Source organism: Pan paniscus, chromosome 15 (assembly GCF_029289425.2).
Source record: "Pan paniscus chromosome 15, NHGRI_mPanPan1-v2.0_pri, whole genome shotgun sequence".
Classification (NCBI taxonomy): Eukaryota; Metazoa; Chordata; class Mammalia; order Primates; family Hominidae; genus Pan; species Pan paniscus.
The window spans coordinates 104990662-105008963 of record NC_073264.2 but is presented as its reverse complement, the minus strand read 5'-3'; the positions used below and the strand labels follow the sequence as shown (position 1 = coordinate 105008963).

Sequence of the window (18302 nt, the reverse complement as noted above, 5' to 3'; positions counted from 1 at the left end):
GTGGGCTTATAATGAATGAGCTTGGTCCAGGTGGGAGGTGATGGGCCGATGCCTGGAGGTGGCAGGCTGGGTGGAGAGGAGGACGCGGACCAGCGGGAAGGACTTGAGGGGGAGCTGACCAGCCTGCCTCAAATGGACCCTTGCCTGGAGGATATAGGATGCTTTGGTGTGAGGCACGGTAGCTGCCACTGTCTGTGCCCACAGGTCCTGCAGGCAAGAGGGGGGCCCTTGTGCCAATGCTTCCCTTCCTGGAAGAGCAGGCTCATTTGGATCACCTTACCCCGGGGGGCACCTCTCTGAAGAGCCTTGGCAAAACCTGTCCTTTGTCAGGCTTCGTGGGCCAGAAGTACCCCTTCGTGACTCAGGGACATCAGCTGTCAAAGCTGGGGAAACCAAGGCCCAGAGAAGGAGTGCAAGTTGCCTAAGGCCCCACAGGAGGTCAGAAGCAGAGCAGCTAGAATTAGAACTTAAGTATGCCTCTGACTTTCAGCCTAGGATCACTCATTATCTAGAGCCTCCTCTTCTCTCCAAACCCTGCTCCCAGAAGAGGGGTGTCATTAGCCATTCATGCCCAGGTGTGGATCAGTTTAAAAATCCCAGGGACGTCTGTACACTAAGCCTCCTTGCTCATCACGGCCCAACTACAGAATGCTATTTATGGAACAGCTACCACGTGCCACAAATTGTGCTGGGCGCTTTCCATCCCTCGCATCCGAAAAAGCCCCCCGACACGAGGCAGGCACTATTATCCCTACACTCTCCCATCACAGAGACAAGCACACTACGATGCAGAGAAGATGCGGCTTGTTTAGGATCCCAGGCGAGGGTGTGGCGGAGGCGGTGCTGAACCAAGTCTGTCTAACTGGAAAGTCCACACTCGCAAACACGAGCTCCCGTGGCCTCTGAGGGACAGGGGTGGCTCCCCAGGAATGGGCTCGTGGGAGCTCCCTGGCCTCCTCCCTTGCTCTGCCTCCACTCGGCAGCAGCCAGAAGCCTCTCCGAGAACCAGACAGGCTCCAGACTGACCCTGACCTCGCGGCGGCCTTCTCCACGGGGCCGACGCTTCCCAGGGCGGCTTACGCCTTCTGTGTCTGGGGCCATCCGCAGACCTTGCCTTCTGATGCCCGTGGGAGTTCGGTGCTGCCGCGGGGAGCACCTCAGTCCCCCTGTCTGCTCTCCGCCGCGGTCCGGGCGAATGGCACCATGTGGGGGGCCCCGAGCGGGTGCCTGCCCCCCTGGCAGCCTTTACTGAGGGTCTGCTCAGGGCCCTGCCCAGGGCTCTGTCACTCCGGCGCTCAGGCCCGAGGGGGCGGCGCCTCTGGAGACGGGACTGCAGGGAGAGACCCAGGCCCTGGAGACGAGGACCGGACCCTCCCCGGGGACGCTGGAGCTGGACCTCGAGGGATGCTGGCGCAGGTGGGCACAGGTGGCACAGGTGGGCGCGGGGTTCTAGGCGGGAGATCGCTCGGGCGAAGGCCAAGGCTCGGGAGCTGGTGCGGGGGGCGCGGCCCCGAGAGCCGCGGAAGACGCCGGTGGGGGAGAAGCAAGTGCCAGCCAAGGGCGTCGGGCCGGGGCTGGTTCCGAGCGCGCGGCGTCGGGTCACATGCTCGCTCCGGGGGCCCCCCGCGCCCCTCCCGCTGGCCTCTGGGCCGCAGCCCCACGGCGCGCCGGCAGCCGGGGGTCAGGCCGCGGTCAGAGTGCGGGCGCGCGCCGTCGCCTCAGGGACGCTCCTGGCCCACAGTCGGCCCCCGGGAGCCCGGGTTCGAGTCCCGGCCCTGCCGTGATCGGCTGCGGGACCCGGGCCGGCCCTTCCCTGTTGGGCCTCAGTCCTCCCACCGTCCGCGGTCTTCCCTAGTCGGGGCTCACGCAAGGGCGGAGGAGGCCACCGGTGCCCACTGCGCGTCCGCCCCTCCCCCGCCGCCGGGAGCGCGGACGCGCACGCACCTGGCCGCCGCTGAGAGCGAGGGTAGCGGGCGGAGCCGGGAAGCCCCGCCCCTCTCCCCGCCCCCGCTCCCACCGGGCCAATCGGAGGGGGCTACGGGACCCGTGCGGGGCGTCGCGCTGGGGGCGGGGCCTGCGGGGGCTGAAGAGCGAGCCGGGCGGGGGGGCCGGAGGCTGTCGGGCTGGGGCTGAGGCTGAGGTTGAGGCGGCGGCGGCGGCGGCCGGGTGCCCGGGACAGCGACGCAGCGCGCCGGCGGCCGCGACAGGGCCAGCGAGAGCCCCGCAGCCCGCCGCAGCTGCCGCCTCGCCGCGGCCGGGCCGGAGAGCACGGCGGCGGGAGCGCGGCCTTAGGAGGCGGCCGGAGCGGCGGGCACAGCTCGGCGCGGAGCGTCCTGTCAGGCGGCGGCCGAGGGCGTCGCGGACTCTCCCCGCGATGATGCCGGTGGGTGAGGGCGGGCGGGAGGTGGCGGCGGCTTCCTCCGCGGGCCGCTGGCCAAACCTCCTTCCTCCCGCGGCTCCCAGCCCCCGCGGGCCGGTGCGAGGCCGGGCGGGCGGGGAAGGAAGTGGCTGGGCGGGCGCGCCCGGCCGCGGCGCCCCCCAGGCGGGCAGGTGGGGGCGGCGCCGGGCTGTCAGCGCGGGGCCGGGGCCGCCTGCGGGCCCTTCCTGCTCGGCCTCCGCGGCCGCGGGGAGAAGCAGATGCATTTGGGGCCGGTCATCTCCTCGGTCCTCTCCGGTGCGCGGTCGGACGCTGGGGCACAGGTCTGGTGGGTGGCGCAGCTGTGACCCGCCTGAAACGAACGTCCTGGGGTCGCCCTGGGAGTCGGCGGGGTGGGCACCCGCGCCCGGAGTTCCCACACTCTGCAGGCGCATTCCCGTAGCCTTCGCGGTTGTACCGAGGAAAGGTGCCGAGTGCACGGATTTGGAGAGCCATCTTAGGAATTCCCTTTTCCCGTATCTGCAATATTGGTTCGTTTTGCTTTAACTGGTTTGTTCTCCGTGTTCTGAAGGTTGAACGAGGTTCGTTTGTAGTGGTGGTGTCTTTGTCCTGCCCTTAAGGATGCTTTCGCCTAGAAAGACATTGGCCATTAGATTTGCCATCGTCCTACCGACCCTTCCCTTTACCTATAATCTGAATAGGAGGGGATGCTGAATTCTGATTTTTAAAAATTGGCTTTTTGGGAGGTAAGCATCATGACTTATGAAAAAATGTGGGACTGGTTGTACCCAGTTGGAGAGGTATTGGTTTTCTGAGCGCCTATATCGTAAGTAAAATTCTCCAACACGTTTATAGTAAAGTAACACAGTCATTTTTTTAACCTACAATACTACGTTGAAAATCACATTTCACAGGAAAGTGCAGTTTCCCTGCATTCTCTACTTGAATATTGCCATTCTGCTATGCTGCACCCAAGGACATTTAGATTAGATCCCCCTTCTTCCTCTTTGATTTCCTTTCTCTTGATAATCTCTTCTCCCCGTTTTTAACGGATTCCAGCATGTTTTGTAGCCGGCTTTCAGCGTTTTCCAAGTCTTAAGATTTGATCTACTTGATCCTTAGGTCTTTCTTTAGCATCAGACTTGTTGGGTTTCTAAACATTTGGTTTTAAATGAATAATTGTCTTGTAATGGAAAGAGAATTGGATGAGCATCAGAAGATCTGGGGTGAAACGCTGGTTCTTCCACTTGTTAGCTATGTGACCTTGAAGAAGTCAAGGTCTTTGAGCCTGGAATTACCTCTAAAGTAGGGATAAAAATGTACCAATATCTGAGCGCTGTCCTGAGGATCAAATAGGATGATGTATCCAAAAGTGATTGTTGAACAGAATGTCATACAAATATTTATTATTCTTAATATGGCTTTGAATTTTCAATTTCTAACTTTAATCTCTATAAGATAAGGCATTTGGAAACTTCCCTCCCTAATTCTCACTAGCTAGATTTTGATGAAAGGCATTATGGTGTTTCAGAATTTTGAAAGTAGTTTTAGTTAAATCCTGTAATAGTTGATTGATGCATTCATACTGTGGTGGCATTGAAGGATATCTAGAAAAATTTTGGCTGGCTTCATCATTGTATAATGTTTAATTATAAATATCCTGCTAAGAAACTTGGCTTACATTTTCCATATGATTCATTCAGACATTTTACCTCTATTCCACGTGATTAGAGTTTTGAGTTCCTACCTTAACAGGTTTCCTTTTTAAGAAGTTTGTTTAGCTGGGAATTGGGACATTTCTTCGGATTTCTCAAAACAATAAAATACTGTTTTTTAAAAAAACAGGTCTATTATCTGTTTAAAACACCGCTTTTGTTTAAAAATGCCTTTTAGAAACAGATGGTATTTCTCTTAGACTCTCATTTATGGCTTTTACTTTTGTATTTCCTTTTTGATCCCTAAAAATACTACTTGTAGGACTGAGTCCTTCCTCTATTAACACAGTTGGAGTTGGTTGTAAATTTAGTAGGAGTTTTCAGAAATGCCATTCTTACTTGGTAATATTTTAAACTATGTATCCAAAAATGTAAATAAGATTTTTCTCGATTTATTGTATATTTGGTATTCATCATGATGATGATGAATCAAAGGAACGTTGGGTCATATTTTGCAGTTTGTGTAGAGCAGCACTGTCCAATAAAAATGTAAAGCAAGCCACAAATGCAATTTTAAGTTTTGTGGTAACTACATGAAACAAGTTGAAAAAGTATTAATTTTAATAGTATCCTTTTATTAACTTAGCATATCCAAAATATTATTATTTTAACACGTATTCAATATGAAAAAATCACTAATGAGATATTGTACATTTTTTCTGGTACTAAGTGTTTGAAATCTGGTGTGAATCCGGTGACAGTTTGCGTTTTACAGCACACCTCAGTTCAGACTAGCACATTTCCGGTGCTCAATAGCTACATGTGCTTAGTGACTACCATATTGGACAACATAGGCTTAGAGTATATTTTATTTTATTTGAAAATTGGCAATTAGTATATAATGTCGTGGTAACTTTTTTCTTTTTTTCTTTTTTTGTGACAGAGTCTCACTCTGTTGCCCAGGCTGGAGTGCAACATGATCTTGACTCACTGCAACCTCCACCTCCCAGGTTCGAGAGATTCTCCTGCCCCAGCCTCCTGAGTAGCTGGGATTACAGGCACCCTCCATCCTGCCTGGCTAATTTTTGTATTTTTGTAGAAACAGGGTTTCACTATGTTGGGCAGGCTGGACTTGAACTCATGACCTCAGGTGATCTGCCCACCTTAGCCTCCTAAAGTGCTGGGATTACAGGCATGAGCCACTGTGCCCGGCCATGTGGTAACTTTTAATTAATCACATGGTGTAGTACAGTGCCCAGTCTCTCAGCTGTTGAGAATAAATGAAAGTGAGTGGCCAAATTCTCATCTGACACAATCAAATCTCTGTAGAAGTCTTCTATTTGCTGTCGTACAAAGTGCTGTGACTTTCCACCTTCTTTTTTTTTATTTTTCGAGACAGGGTTTCACTCCTGTTGCCAAGGCTGGAGTGCAATGATACGATCTCAGCTTACGGCAACCTCCACCTCCTAGGCTCAAGTGATTCTCATGCCACAGCCTCCCGAGTAGCTGGGACCACAGACACACGCCACGGCAAACGGCTAATTTTTGTATTTTTAGTAGAGACGGGGTTTCACCTTGTTGCTCAAGCTGGTCTCGAATTTCTGAGCTTGAGTGATCTGCCCGCCCCAGCCTCCCAAAGTGCTGGGATTACAGGTGTGAGCCACCCCTCTGCCCCTGCACCTGGCCTTTCCACTTTTTTTTTTTTTTTGAGACGGAGTCTCGCTCTGTCGCCACGCTGGAGTGCAGTGGCATGACCTCGGCTCACTGCAACCTCTGCCTCCTGGGTTCAAGTGATTCTTCTGCCTCAGCCTACCAAGTAGCTCAGACTACAGGCGTGCGCCACCACGCCCAGCTAATTTTTGTATTTTTAGTAGAGATGGGGTTTCACCATGTTGGCCAGGATTGTCTTGATCTCCTGACCTTGTGATCTGCCTGCCTCAGCCTCCCAATGTGCTGGGATAACAGGCGTGTGCCACTGCGCTCTGCCGTCCTTTCCACTTTTAAACTAAATTATATTTTGGAATTTTCCCTTATGAAAATAGTATTTTGTTGTTGTTGTTATTTGTAGTCACTCACCTTTTTATCAATGGATGACATTTTAAAAATGTTTTCCCAGGAAAAAATGGTACCATTTAAATAATACTTTTTGTTTAGTCCCTAAGATCTGGCCCTGAAAGCATTTACAAGTTTGATAGAAGTAAGAATTTTAGTAAAAATGGAAAGCCCAATTTAGATTATAGAAAGGATGAAAACTGCCTTGATTCAGCATGATTTATTTATTTCTTTTTTTGAGACAGAGTCTCGCTCTGTCACCCAGGCTAGAGTGCAGTGGCAGGATCTCAGCTCACTGCAACCTCTGCCTCCCGGGTTCAAGTGATTCTCGTGCCCCAGCCTCCACAGTAGCTGGGACTACATATGCACACCACCATGCCTGGCTAATTTTTTCAAATTTTTGGTAGAGACAGGGTTTCGCCATGTTGGCCAGGCTGGTCTCGAACTCCTGGCCTCCAGTAATCTGCCCACCTCAACTTCCCAAAGTGCTGGGATTACAGGCATGAGCCACCGCACCTAGCTCAGCATCATTTCTTTTTGAAAGAGTGTGGACGTTTTGTAGCTAGTAAAACTTTTCGTGCATAGACGAGATATATGTGGGGAATGTTGCTAAAGATACTTTTGTTTGTTTTCAGACAAGATCTCACTCTGTTGCCCAGGCTGGAGTGCAGTGGCGCGATCTTGGCTCACTGCAACCTCCGCCTCCCGGGTTCAAGCAATTCTCCCACCATAGCCTCCCAAGGAGCTGGGATTACAGGGGCATGCCACCACGCCTGGCTAATTTTAGCATGTTTAGTAGAGGTGGAATTTCCCCATGTTTGGCCAGGCTGGTCTTGAACTCCTGACTTCAGGTGATCCACCTGCCTCAGCCTCCCAAAGTGGTGGGATTACAGGTGTGAGCCACCGAGCCCGGCCAGCATACTTTTTCTTTTCCAAAAGAGTATCGACGAGTCAAGAAGTGTTCTGTAGCTCTGAAGTGTTTTCTCTTCATGAAGAAGGTACTCTGGGCTTGGTGTGGTGGCTCACGCCTGTAATCCCAGCACTTTGGGAAGCTGAGATGGGCAGATCACCTGAGGTCAGGAGTTCAAGACCAGCCTGGTCAACATGGTAAAACCCCATCTCTACTAAAAATACAAAAATTAGCCAGGTGTGATGGAGGGTGCCTGTAGTCCCAGCTACTCAGGAGACTGAGGCAGAAGAAACGCTTGAACCTGGGAGGCGGAGGTTGCAGTGAGCCGAGATAGTGCCACTGCACTCCAGCCTGGGTGACAATGCAAGACTCCATCTCAAAAAAAAAAAAAAGAAGGCACTCTGGTGGTGGTGTTTGGTGATGTTAGCAATGGGGCACCTAACTTCTACTAGATGCTGTGAAGTGTGGCTATGATTCTACTTATTTCTGTCCTAGGAGCCCTTTCAGCATGTTTACTGCAGGGTATGGATGACATTAATTTGTTTTTAATATTTAGCTTTCATTAAATATTTACTTATTCTAGGTATTCATTTTCTTCCCAACTATGTAGAAGCATTTTGAGATACTAGAATAGGTTTTTCTCTTTTTTACATAAACAAATAACACGTAATTGACAACAAAACCCTGAACTGGAAATAGGGTTCTTGCTCCTACTTGTTAGTGAGGACCTTTGGACTTAGTCTCTTCGGGCCTCAGTTTCTCATCTGTAAAATGAGTTGGATGTGGTAATTTTCAGGCATTTATGGTTGGTCCAGTAGCTGATTTATAGCAGATACTTGCATGAAGTTCTCTAATATTCATATTCGCTTCATCAAAGGTTGAGGCAACTTGACACTTGTTTTGGCAGGCTTCTAGTAAACTCTTTCATTTCCGAAGCATCTTTTATGACAGAGCAGATAGTAAGAGCTCAGTAAATGTTTGCTACTATTTTTTAATTAAGAATTAGGTGACTTGATAAGCTTGATTTTACAGCCTAATTCAGTAAGCAAACACCAAAGACAGGACAATATTTGAAAAAATTTTTTTTTCTTTTTTTTTCTTTTTGAGATGGAGTCTTGACCTGTTGCCCAGGCTAGAGTGCAGTGGTGTGATCTCGGCTCACTGCCATCTCTGCCTACAGGGCTCAAGCGATTCTCCCACCTCAGCGTCCTGAGTAGCTGGGATTACAGGCGCCCGCCACCATGCCTGGCTAATTTTTTTGTATTTTTAGTAGAGATGGAGTTTCACTGTGTTGGCCAGGCTGGTCACAAACTCCTGACTTCAAGTGATCTGCCCGCCTCAGCCTCTCAGAGTGCTGGGATTACAGGCTTGAGCCACCGCGCCCAGCCTAAAAAAAATTTTTTTTTTTGAGACAGACTTTCGCTCTTGTTGTACAGGCTGGACTGCAGTGGCACCCTCTCAGCCCACTGCAACCTCCGTCTCTTGGGTTAAAGTGATTCTCCTGCCTCAGCCTCCCGAGTAGCTGGGATTACAGGCATGTACCACCATGCCTGGCTAATTTTGTATTTTTAGTAGAGACAGAGTTTCTCCATGTTGGTCAGGCGGGTCTTGAACTCCCGACCTCAGGTGACATGCCGCCTCAGCTTCCCAAAGCGTTGGGATTACAGGCGTGAGCCACTGCTGCTGGCAAAAAAAATTTTTAATTAATATGTTTATATATGTTTCTGAGGTATATGTGATATTTTGTTACATGCATAGAATGTGTAATGATCAAGTCAGGGTATTTGGGATATCCATTGCTTCTAGCACTTACCATTTCCATGTGTTGGGAACATTTCAGTGGCTCTCCTGTTTCAAAATACACAATAATGTTCTTTTCTTTTCTTTCTTTCTTTTTTTTTTTTATTTTTTTTTTTGAGAGGAAGTCTCCTTCTGTTGCCCAGGCTGGGGTGCAGGGGTGCCATCTCGGCTTACTGCAACCTCCACCTCCCAGGTTCAAGCAATTTTCCTGCCTCATCCTCCAAAGCAGCTGGGTTTACAGGCATGTGCTTCCACACCCAGCTAATATTTTTGTATTTTTAGGAGAGACAGGGTTTCACCATGTTGGCCAAGCTGGTCTCAAACTCCTGACCTCAAATGATCTGCCCACCTCGGCCTCCCAAAGTGCTGGAATTACAGGCGTGAGCCACTGCGCCCTGCCAAAAAGAGGTAGTTTTTTCCACCTGGAGTTTAGGGACAACTCAGTTTTAAATGTAAATGTGTTAAATGTATTTTCTTCATTCCTTTCTCAGCATCCTACTCTGAACGGTTTTAGGATTAACAGTTTCTTAGGATTTTTAGCAAAATAGGAACTTAAAATATCACTGGGTTATTGTATTGAAGTTATATAACTGGTTGTCAACATGCATTTGTATGTGTTTGCACAGATGGAGAATACTTTCTCAGCAAAAGTGTGGTAGGAATTTGGTGCCTTGAAATGCTGTTGTCATAGTTATTTCACAAACTGTGGTTCTAGGGCTAAACAGAGGAATGGTGGTAATCAGATTCTATTGTGACACTTTCTTGGCTTGATTGCTTTGCTTTATTTCACTGCAGAGATAGCTATATGACTGTTGTTCAGACTAATTGGTAAGCAAAAGCTGCTGTTACTGGATTTTGTAAAATAAAAATCTTTGGTGATATCATATAGAACAATATAAAACTGGAAAATTTAGGTAGTTTTTATTAAAATTTATGACATTTGAAATATTAGTGTACAGTTCAGTACAAGATCTTGTTAGTGGCATTATTGATGTGTTTAGAGAAAATGTTAACTGAGGTTTTAGCAGAATCATGATTTATGCCACATGTTGTGATTGTAATTATCATAACTCAAGAAAATGCAAACGCCATGTGGTAGGAGCATGCCCAGCATGCTGGAGAAACAAAAGTAGGCCTGTGTGGCTGGAGCAGAGTGAGTAAGGGGGAAAGTGGAGGAGGTGAAGTCAGGTGATGGAGAGAGTAGTGTAGGATTGATCTTGTAGGGCCTTAGAGGCTATTGTAATGACAAAGGAGATAGAAAGTTTTTTTTTTTTTTTTTTTTTTTGAGGCAGAGTTTTGCTCTTGTTGCCCAGGTTGGAGTGCAGTGGCATGATCTTGGGTCACCACAACCTCCACCTCCCAGGTTTAAGGGGTTCTTCTGACTCAGCCTCTCGAGTAGCTGGGATTACAGGCATGCACCACCACGCCCGGCTAATTTTGTATTTTTAGTGGAGACGGGGTTTCTCCATGTTGGTCAGGCTGGTCTCAAATTCCCAACGTCAGGTGATCTGCCTGCCTCAACCCCCCAAAGTGCTGGGGTTACAGGCGTGAGCCACTGTGCCCGGCGAGAGATTTCTTTTATCAGAAATGAAACACAGTGGGCTGGGTGCTGTGGCTCACGCCTGTAATCCCAGCACTTTGGGAGGCTGAGGTGGGCAGATCACAAGGTTAGGAGATCAAGACCATCCTGGCTAACACGGTGAAATCCCGTCTCTACTAAAAATACAAAAAATTAGCTGGGTGTGGTGGCACGTGCCTGTAATCACAGCTACTTGGGAGGCTGAGGCAGGAGAATCGCTTGAACCTGGGAGGCAGAGATTGCGGTGAGCAGAGGTTGTGGTGAGCCGAGATTGCACCACTGCTCTCCAGCCTGGGTGACAAAGCGAGACTCTGTCTCAAAGAAAAAAAGAAAAAGAAATGAAACACAGTGGTCTGTGTTTATTGCATCATAAGTAGTTCTGAGTAATAGTCATTGCCTAGGTGACTTTACTGTAGCAGGTAAGAGTGCAGACCCTCACTTTATTCTGCTTAAATATGGATGCTGGCATTGCCATTTGTGGGCTCTCTGACCTTAAAGTTACTTGACCCCTCACTTACCTCTGAGTTGAGCATAATAGTAACCTTACATTGTTGGTAGGAGGATCAGATGCATTAGTACAGTGAAAGTTGCCTGGCATGTAGTAAATGCTCAGTAAATATGTTATTTGTAAACTCTGTTATTTCCTCTGGAAAGTTTTCACCGTCTCTGCCTTGGCCAACTCCACCATCAGAGGTGCTCACCCTGCCGTGTCTTTTTCTGGGGAGGGGGATATGGTATAATTCATGTGCTATAAAATTCACCTTTTAATGTGTACAGTTCATTGGTTTTCAGTATATGCACGAGACAACTATTGCCACTGTCTAATTTCAGATTATTTTATTTGGAGGGTCTTTGCAGTAATTGTCTTAGTTGTAATCTTAAACATTTGTTTGTGTGACTGGTTGATTTCTGTTTCTTGTCCTAGACTGTGAGCTTCATGAGAGCAGGAGCTCTCTCTCTTTGTTTCCCATTATACCACTGCCGTTTAGCCCAGTGATTGACACATAGTTGGTGCTAAATAAATATTTGTTGAATGAAGAAAGATATGATGTGGAAGGTCCTGTTGGACCCCATTGTGAAGAGCTGTGTGTGTCTGTGTGTGTGTGTGTGTGTGTGTGTGCGCGCGCCGTAACAGTTAGACTTGATCCTGTAGAGATGATCAGAAACCACCAAATGTTTTTATTATTGTTATTTACTTTATTTATTTGTTTATTTTGAGATGGAGTCTCACTCTGTCGCCCAGGCTGGAGTGCAGTGGTGCGATCTCAGCTCACTGCAACCTTCGCCTCCTAGGTTCAAGCAATTCTTCTGCCTCAGCCTCCCGAGGAGCTGGGACTACAGGTGTGCGCCACCATGCCTGGCTAATTTTTGTATTTTTATTAGAGATGGGGTTTCACCATGTTGGCCAGGCTGGTCTTGAACTCCTGACCTCAGGTGATCTGTCTGCCTTGGCCTCCCAAAGTGCTGGGATTACAGGTGTGAGCCACCATGCCCAGCCAGAAACCACCAAATGTTTTTAAAAAGTGGAGTGATAGAGTCAGGTTTGTATGATAGAAAGATAATTCTAGAGCCAGAATTATTGGAAGAGAGAGAGTTGGTGCAGTAAGGGAGATTAAAAACAAACAGGAAGAGTAGTTAGGAAACAAATTGTTGTAGGCCTGACTTGAGGACCTGAAGAAGAGAAAGATCCAGTTGAAAAGCAGTAAATAGATCGGATGGAGAGTGTGTGTATGTGTGCGTGTGAGTGTGTGCATGTGAGGGAGTGAGTGCTTGCGTGCATGCACATGTAAGTGTGTGTGAGAGAGAGAGAGGAAGGAAGGAGGGAGGGAGGGAGATAGCTGGAATTGAGGATAACAGGTTTATTGCTTCAGCAGCCAGGCTTGCCTTTCCTTTAAGATAGAAAATACTGCTTGAGAAAGGAGTAAGTTTAAAGGGTTGTGAGAATAAGGAGTTTTATTTTGGCTGTGTGGAGCTTGAGATAGATCCCTGCCATGTCCAGAAAGATGTTATCCTTAAATCTTAAGGTAAAATAGATATGTTAAATAAAACTTTTTGCCTATGTTCAGTGGCTTTAGCATAGTGGGTTCTGGATTGCTGCCTGGGCATCTGCAGCACCCACACACGTCCTCCCTGTGTTTCCGGTTTGCCTGATGAGCGTCACCCTGAGCCCACTGGACCAAGGTTCTCAGGGCAGGGACTGGACTCGTTTTGTCCATCTTTGTGCTCCAGGCACCTGGCAGAGTTTATATGTACACTTTTTGTAGAGGTGTAATTTCTGTTTGTGTTGATTTCCTGTGTCCTGCTTTTTACTCAGTTGCATGTTTGTATTTCTATCCAATGACATTCTTGAAAATAGTATCAGTAAATAATAGTCAACATCACAAATTACCAAAGTATAAACAGAGATTTTTGTGATAGAGCTAGTATTTGTGATGGGAAATACAGATGTGAAAGTGTAGAGCATAGTGGTTATCAGCAAGTCCAGACCCGAGACTGTATATTCTGGCTTTGCCTCTTACTAACTCTGTGACTTTGGACAATTTTTTTTTTTTTTTTTTTTTCTGAGACAGACTCTTGCTCTGTTGCCCAGGCTGCAGTGCGATGGCGCTATCTTGGCTCACTGCAACCTCCGCCTCCCAGGTTTGAGTGATTCTCCTGCCTCAGCCTCCTGAGTAGCTGAGATTACAGGTGCGTGCCACCACGCCCAGCTAATTTTTTTTATCTTTAGTAGAGATGGGGTTTCACCATGTTGGCTAGGCTGGTCTCAAACTCCTGACCTCATGATCCGCCTGCCTCTCCCTCCCAAAGTGCTGGGATTACAGGCATGAGCCACAGCGTCCAGCCAACTTTGGACAAATTGTTTAACCCCTTTGTGCCTTATTTTCCTATTTGTAAAAATGGGTTTAATAACACTATATTTCATGATACTGTTAGGATTGTCAGGTGCTTAGAGCATTGTCTGTTACTATATGTAATAAGTAGTTAGGGGCTGGGCATGGTGGTTCACGCCTGTAATCTCAGCACTTTGGGAGGCCAAGGCAGGCGGATCACCTGAGGTCAGGAATTCGAGACCAGCCTCGCCAACATAGTGAAACCCCATCTCTACTAAAAATATAAAAATCAGCCAGGCGTGGTGGCGGGCGCCTGTAATCTCAGCTATTTGGGAGGGTGAGGCAGGAGAATTGCTTGAGCCTGGGAGGCGGAAATTGCAGTGAGCTAAGATCGTGCCTCTGCACTCCAGCCTGGGCAACAAAGTGAGACTGTGTCTTAAAAAAAAAAAAAAGTCAGTAGGTCAGGCACCATGGCTTACATCTGCAATCCCAGCGCTTCAGGAGGCCAAGGTGGAAGGATTGCTTGAGGCTAGGAGTTTGAGACTAGACAGGGCAACATAGTGAGACCCTGTCTATATTAAAAAAAATTAAAGGCCAGGCACAGTGGCTCGCGCCTGTAATCCCCGCACTTTGGGAGGCCGAGGCGGGCGGATCACGAGGTCATGAGATCGAGACCATCCTGGCTAACACAGTGAAACCCCGTCTCTACTAAAAAATACAAAAAATTAGCTGGGCGTGGTGGCGGGTGCCTGTAATCCCAGCTACTCGGGAGGCTGAGGCAGGAGAATGGCGTGAACCCAGGAGGCGGAGCTTGCAGTGAGCCGAGATCGTGCCACTGCACTCCAGCCTGGGCGGCAAAGCTAGACTCCGTCTCAAAAAAAAAAAAAAAAAAAATTAAAAATTAGCAGGACATAGTGGCATGCCTTTGTAGACCCAGCAACTCAGGAGGCTAAGGCACTAGGATCGCTTGAACCAAGAAGTTGAGGCTGCAGTGAGGTATGATCACACCACTGTACTTCAGCCTGGGCAACAGAGCAAGACCTGGTCTCTTTAAAAAAAAAAAAAAAAGTGCTGGGCGCAGTGGCTCATGCCTGTAATCCCAGCACTTTGGGAGGCTGAGGTGGGAGGATTGCTTGAGCCCAGGAGTTTAACACCAGCTTGGCCATCATGGCAAAACTCCATCTCTACCAAAATAATACAAAAATTAGCTGGACACGGTGGCTGACACCAGTGGTCCCAGCTACTCAGGAGGCCAAGGTAGGAGGATCGCTTGAGCCTGGGAGGTGGAGGTTGCAGTGAGCCGTCTTCATGCCATTGTACTCCAGCCTGGCAGAGTACAGGCTGTACAGAGTACAGGCTGTACAGAGTACAGACAGATCCTGTCTAAAAGAAAAAAAGAGCAAATGTTTACTGAGTACTTTAAGTTTTCTCCAGCAACCATGAGGCTTCTTAGCAAACAAGATTCAGTCAGAAAAGGATCACAATTACCCTATTACTCTGAGGCAGAATGCTTGTGCCCTTCATGCTGAGAGTAGCTAGGTGGTTAATTGCAAAATCTATTAAGTTAATATGGACAGAGAGAGAATAGTTTGCTTTTCTTAGAAATCAAAGTTTAGCCGGTGCGGTGGCTCACGCCTGTAATCCCAGCATTTTGGGAGTCCGAGGCGGGTGGCTTACCTGAGGTCAGGAGTTCAAGATCAGCGTGACCAACATGGTGAAACCTCATCTCCACTAAGAATACAAAAAAAATAGCCAGGCATGGTGGTGGGTACCTGTAATCCTAGTTACTCAGGAGGCTGAGGGAGGAGAATCACTTGCACCCGGAGGGCGGAGGTTGCAGTGAGTCGAGATTGCTCCATTGCCCTCCAGCCTGGGCAACAAGAGCGAAACTCGGTCTCAAAAAAAAAAAAAAAAAAAAGACATTAAAATTTACCTTCCCTGTGCAGTGCTTTCTGTTTTCCAGACCTTACTCAGAACCAGAATAAGGTTCACTTCATGCAGTGTCCTATCAGTCAGCTGAAAAGCCCTTCTTGGGGTCTCTACCTCGATGGCATCTTCCACCTTGTATGAAATGCCTCTCCCCTTCTTGTGCTTTATTCCTCTTTGTAGTACTTAATAGTTTTTGAGACAGAGTCTCACTCTGTCACCGAGGCTAGAGTGCACTGGCATGATCTTGGCTCACTGCAACCTCTGCCTCCTGGTTTCAAGCGATTCTCGTGCCTCAGCCTCCCAAGCAGCTGGGACCACAGGCGTGTGCCACCATGCCCAGCTAGTTTTTTGTATTTTTAGTAAAGACGGGGTTTCGCCATGTTGGTCAGGCTGGTCTTGAACGTCTGGCCTCAAGTGATCCACACGCCTTGGCCTCCCAAAGTGCTGGGATTACAGGTGTGAGCCACCACGCCCAGCCAGTTCCTCTTTGTAGTACTTATATCAGCCTGGTGTTTATTTGTGGAAGCACCATGAAAGCAGAGTTTTGTTTTCTTTTCCCACTGCAGTATCCTTGGCACTTAGGACATTGTTGGTCTCTGGTAGGCATTTAACATGTACTTGCTTACTGAAGGAACTCAGCACGCCTTTAGGATTCATCATTTACATGCTGGGCCAGCCATTGCTTTCGGTGAGCTCACATTGTCGAGAACAATCATGTAACTAAAACATGCCATTCCAAAAGATAAAAGTCAGGATACAAGGTGCAGCAGAGTACGGTGGTAGAGAGGTCTTCTCAACCTCAGGATGTTGGGAAGTTTCACAGAGGAGGCAACATTTGAGTGGGGTTTGGAAGATTGAGGAAGAGGGAGTGAAGGTGATAGGGAAGGACTTTTAGGTAGAAGGATTTTATTTTATTTTTTATTTTTTTGAGATGGAGTCTCGCTCTGTCACCCAGGCTGGAGTGCAGTAGTGCGATCTTGTCTCACTGTAACCTCCGCCTCCCAGGTTCAAGTGATTCTCATGCCTCAGCCTCCCCAGGAGCTGGGATTACAGGTGTGCACAACAACACCCAGCTAATTTTTGTATTTTAGTAGAAACAGCGTTTCACCATGTTGGCCAGGCTGGTCTTAAACTCCTGACCTCAGGTGATCCACTCGCCTCGGCCTCCCAAAGTGCTGGGATTACAGGCATGAGCCACCACGCCTGGCCAGGTAGAAAGATTGACATGCAGAATGTTGAGGTCAGAATCAGCATGGTATGTTGAGGGAAGTTGCCTAGGATATGAGGCCAAAGGAGGTAAGAGGAAGGGGATGAGGCTGGAAAAGTGGTAGAAGCCAGATGCGAGGGAAGTGTATTACCTACATAAGAATTTGAACCTGTTCCTGAGAAAGATATGAAAATATTGAAGGATTATTTTAATGTTAAAATATGAGTTACCATTTTAGCCATTTTTAAGTGTACAGTTCTGTGGCATTAAGTACATTCACATTGTTTAGCAACCATTATCACCATCTACCTCCAGAACGTTTTTATCTGCATCTTCTCAAACTGAAACTACTGTTGATGGATCTTTTTTTTTTTTCTTTTTGGAGACATAATCTCGCTCTGTCACCTAGGCTGGAGTGCAGTGGCACGATCTCGGCTCACTGCAGCCGCTGCCTCCCAGGTTCAAGTGATTCTCGTGCCCCATCCTCCCAAGTAGCTGGGATTACAGGCGCCCATCACCACACCCAGCTAATTTTTGTATTTTTAGTAGAGACGAAGTTTCGCCATGTTGGCCAGGCTGGTCTCGAACTCTGACCTCTGGTGATTCTTCCCCCTGCACCCCGCCCCCCCTTGGCCTCCCAAAGTGCTGGGATGCTGGGATTATGGGCATGGGCCACCATGCCCAGCTGACGGATCTTAAGCTGAGATGTAAAGTGCTGCAATTTAAGTTAAAATTGATACCTTTAAGTGTCTGGAGTTGAAGAGAGTAGTCCCTTACAATAGTCAAGGCAGAGAAGGGTCTCTGAGTGATCAAAATAGTTGTCAAGGAACTTGGCGTTGAAACTGAATTCAGTTTGTAGACTTCCTCAATCCTTCACATAACCTTTATTCTTACATGTTACACAGTTCTAATTTACCAGGCTTCTAAGTCATTAGAAGCTGCATCTGAGATTATTAGAGGGGTAGTCGTTGGCAGACAGACTGGCTGGAGAGTGTGGTCTCAGACTGGAAATCATACAGAGGTATAGCTTCAAGCACAACCTGAGGTTGAGGTCTGAAGGTGGGCAGCCTGACCTTAGTCATCCCAACAATTGTCATAATTACAGATGACAGATTACACATAGGGTAGTAGTTAAAGTTCCTCATGATGACTGAGTCATCAAGAAAACAGTAAATAATATCAACGATGTAGACAGCAACTCGATACATTTTAGATGAGCTGTGTGCAATAGAAACATAACTTTTTTTTTTTAAGAGATAGGGTCTTGCTTTGCTGCCCAGGCTGGAATGCAGTGACAGACTTACTGTAAAGTCCTGGACTTAAACTCCTGGACTCAAACAATCCTCCTGCCTCAGCCTCCTGAGTAGCTGGGACTACAGGTGCACGCCACCATCCCTGGCTAATTTTTGGTGGTGTTTTTTTTTGTGATGGATTCTTGCTCTGTCACCCAGGCTGGAGTACAGTGGCATGGTCTCGGCTCACTGCAACCTCCGCCTCCCAGGTTCAAGTGATTCTCCTGCCTCAGCCTCCCAAATAGCTGGGACTACAGCCATGTGTCACCATGCCTGGCTAATTTTTGTACTTTTAGTAGAGACGGGGTTTCACCATGTTGGCCAGGTTGGTCTTGAACTCCTGTCCTCAAGTGATCCACCCACCTTGGCCTCCCAAAGTGCTGGGATTATAGGCGTGAGCCACTGCGCCCGGCCACAATTTAAAATTTTCTAGGAGCCTCTTTAAAAAGGCAAAAGAGGCCGAGCATGGTGGCTCACGCCTATAATCCCAGCACTTTGGGAGGCTGAGGCGGGTGGATCACTTGAGGTCAGGAGTTAGAGACTAGCCTGGCCAACATGGGGAAACCCTCTCGGTACTAATAATACAAAAATTAGCCGGGTGTGGTGACAGGCGCCCTGTAATGCCAGCTACTGGGGAGGCTGAGATACGAGAATCACTTGAACCTGGGAG

At 48.1% G+C, this 18302-nt stretch overlaps 1 protein-coding gene and 1 long non-coding RNA gene across 12 annotated transcripts in view; one reads left to right on the top strand and one right to left on the bottom strand.

Moving 5' to 3' along the window:
* The window catches only part of LOC129393886 (uncharacterized), a 30597-nt gene extending 28604 nt beyond the window's left edge, over nt 1-1993 (bottom strand). The window contains exon 1 of the long non-coding RNA XR_010109843.1: nt 1945-1993. This is a non-coding gene — a long non-coding RNA (uncharacterized LOC129393886). The remainder of the gene's footprint in view (nt 1-1944) is intronic.
* The window catches only part of PPP1R13B (protein phosphatase 1 regulatory subunit 13B), a 115241-nt gene continuing 97728 nt past the window's right edge, over nt 790-18302 (top strand). For 2 of the 11 annotated variants that reach the window (XM_063596404.1, XM_063596402.1), the window contains exon 1: nt 10766-10792. Coding sequence is in view for 6 of the 11 variants with exons in the window: in XM_055098054.2 (XP_054954029.1) it covers nt 1204-1416 (213 nt within the window). In the remaining 5 variants the exon portion in view is untranslated. Of the gene's footprint in view, nt 1417-2098; nt 2384-2930; nt 3124-9526; nt 9623-10765; nt 10793-18302 lie in introns of those variants that run through there. The other 9 variants (XM_055098054.2, XM_055098053.2, XM_034938232.3 and 6 more) reach the window with 9 other exon arrangements.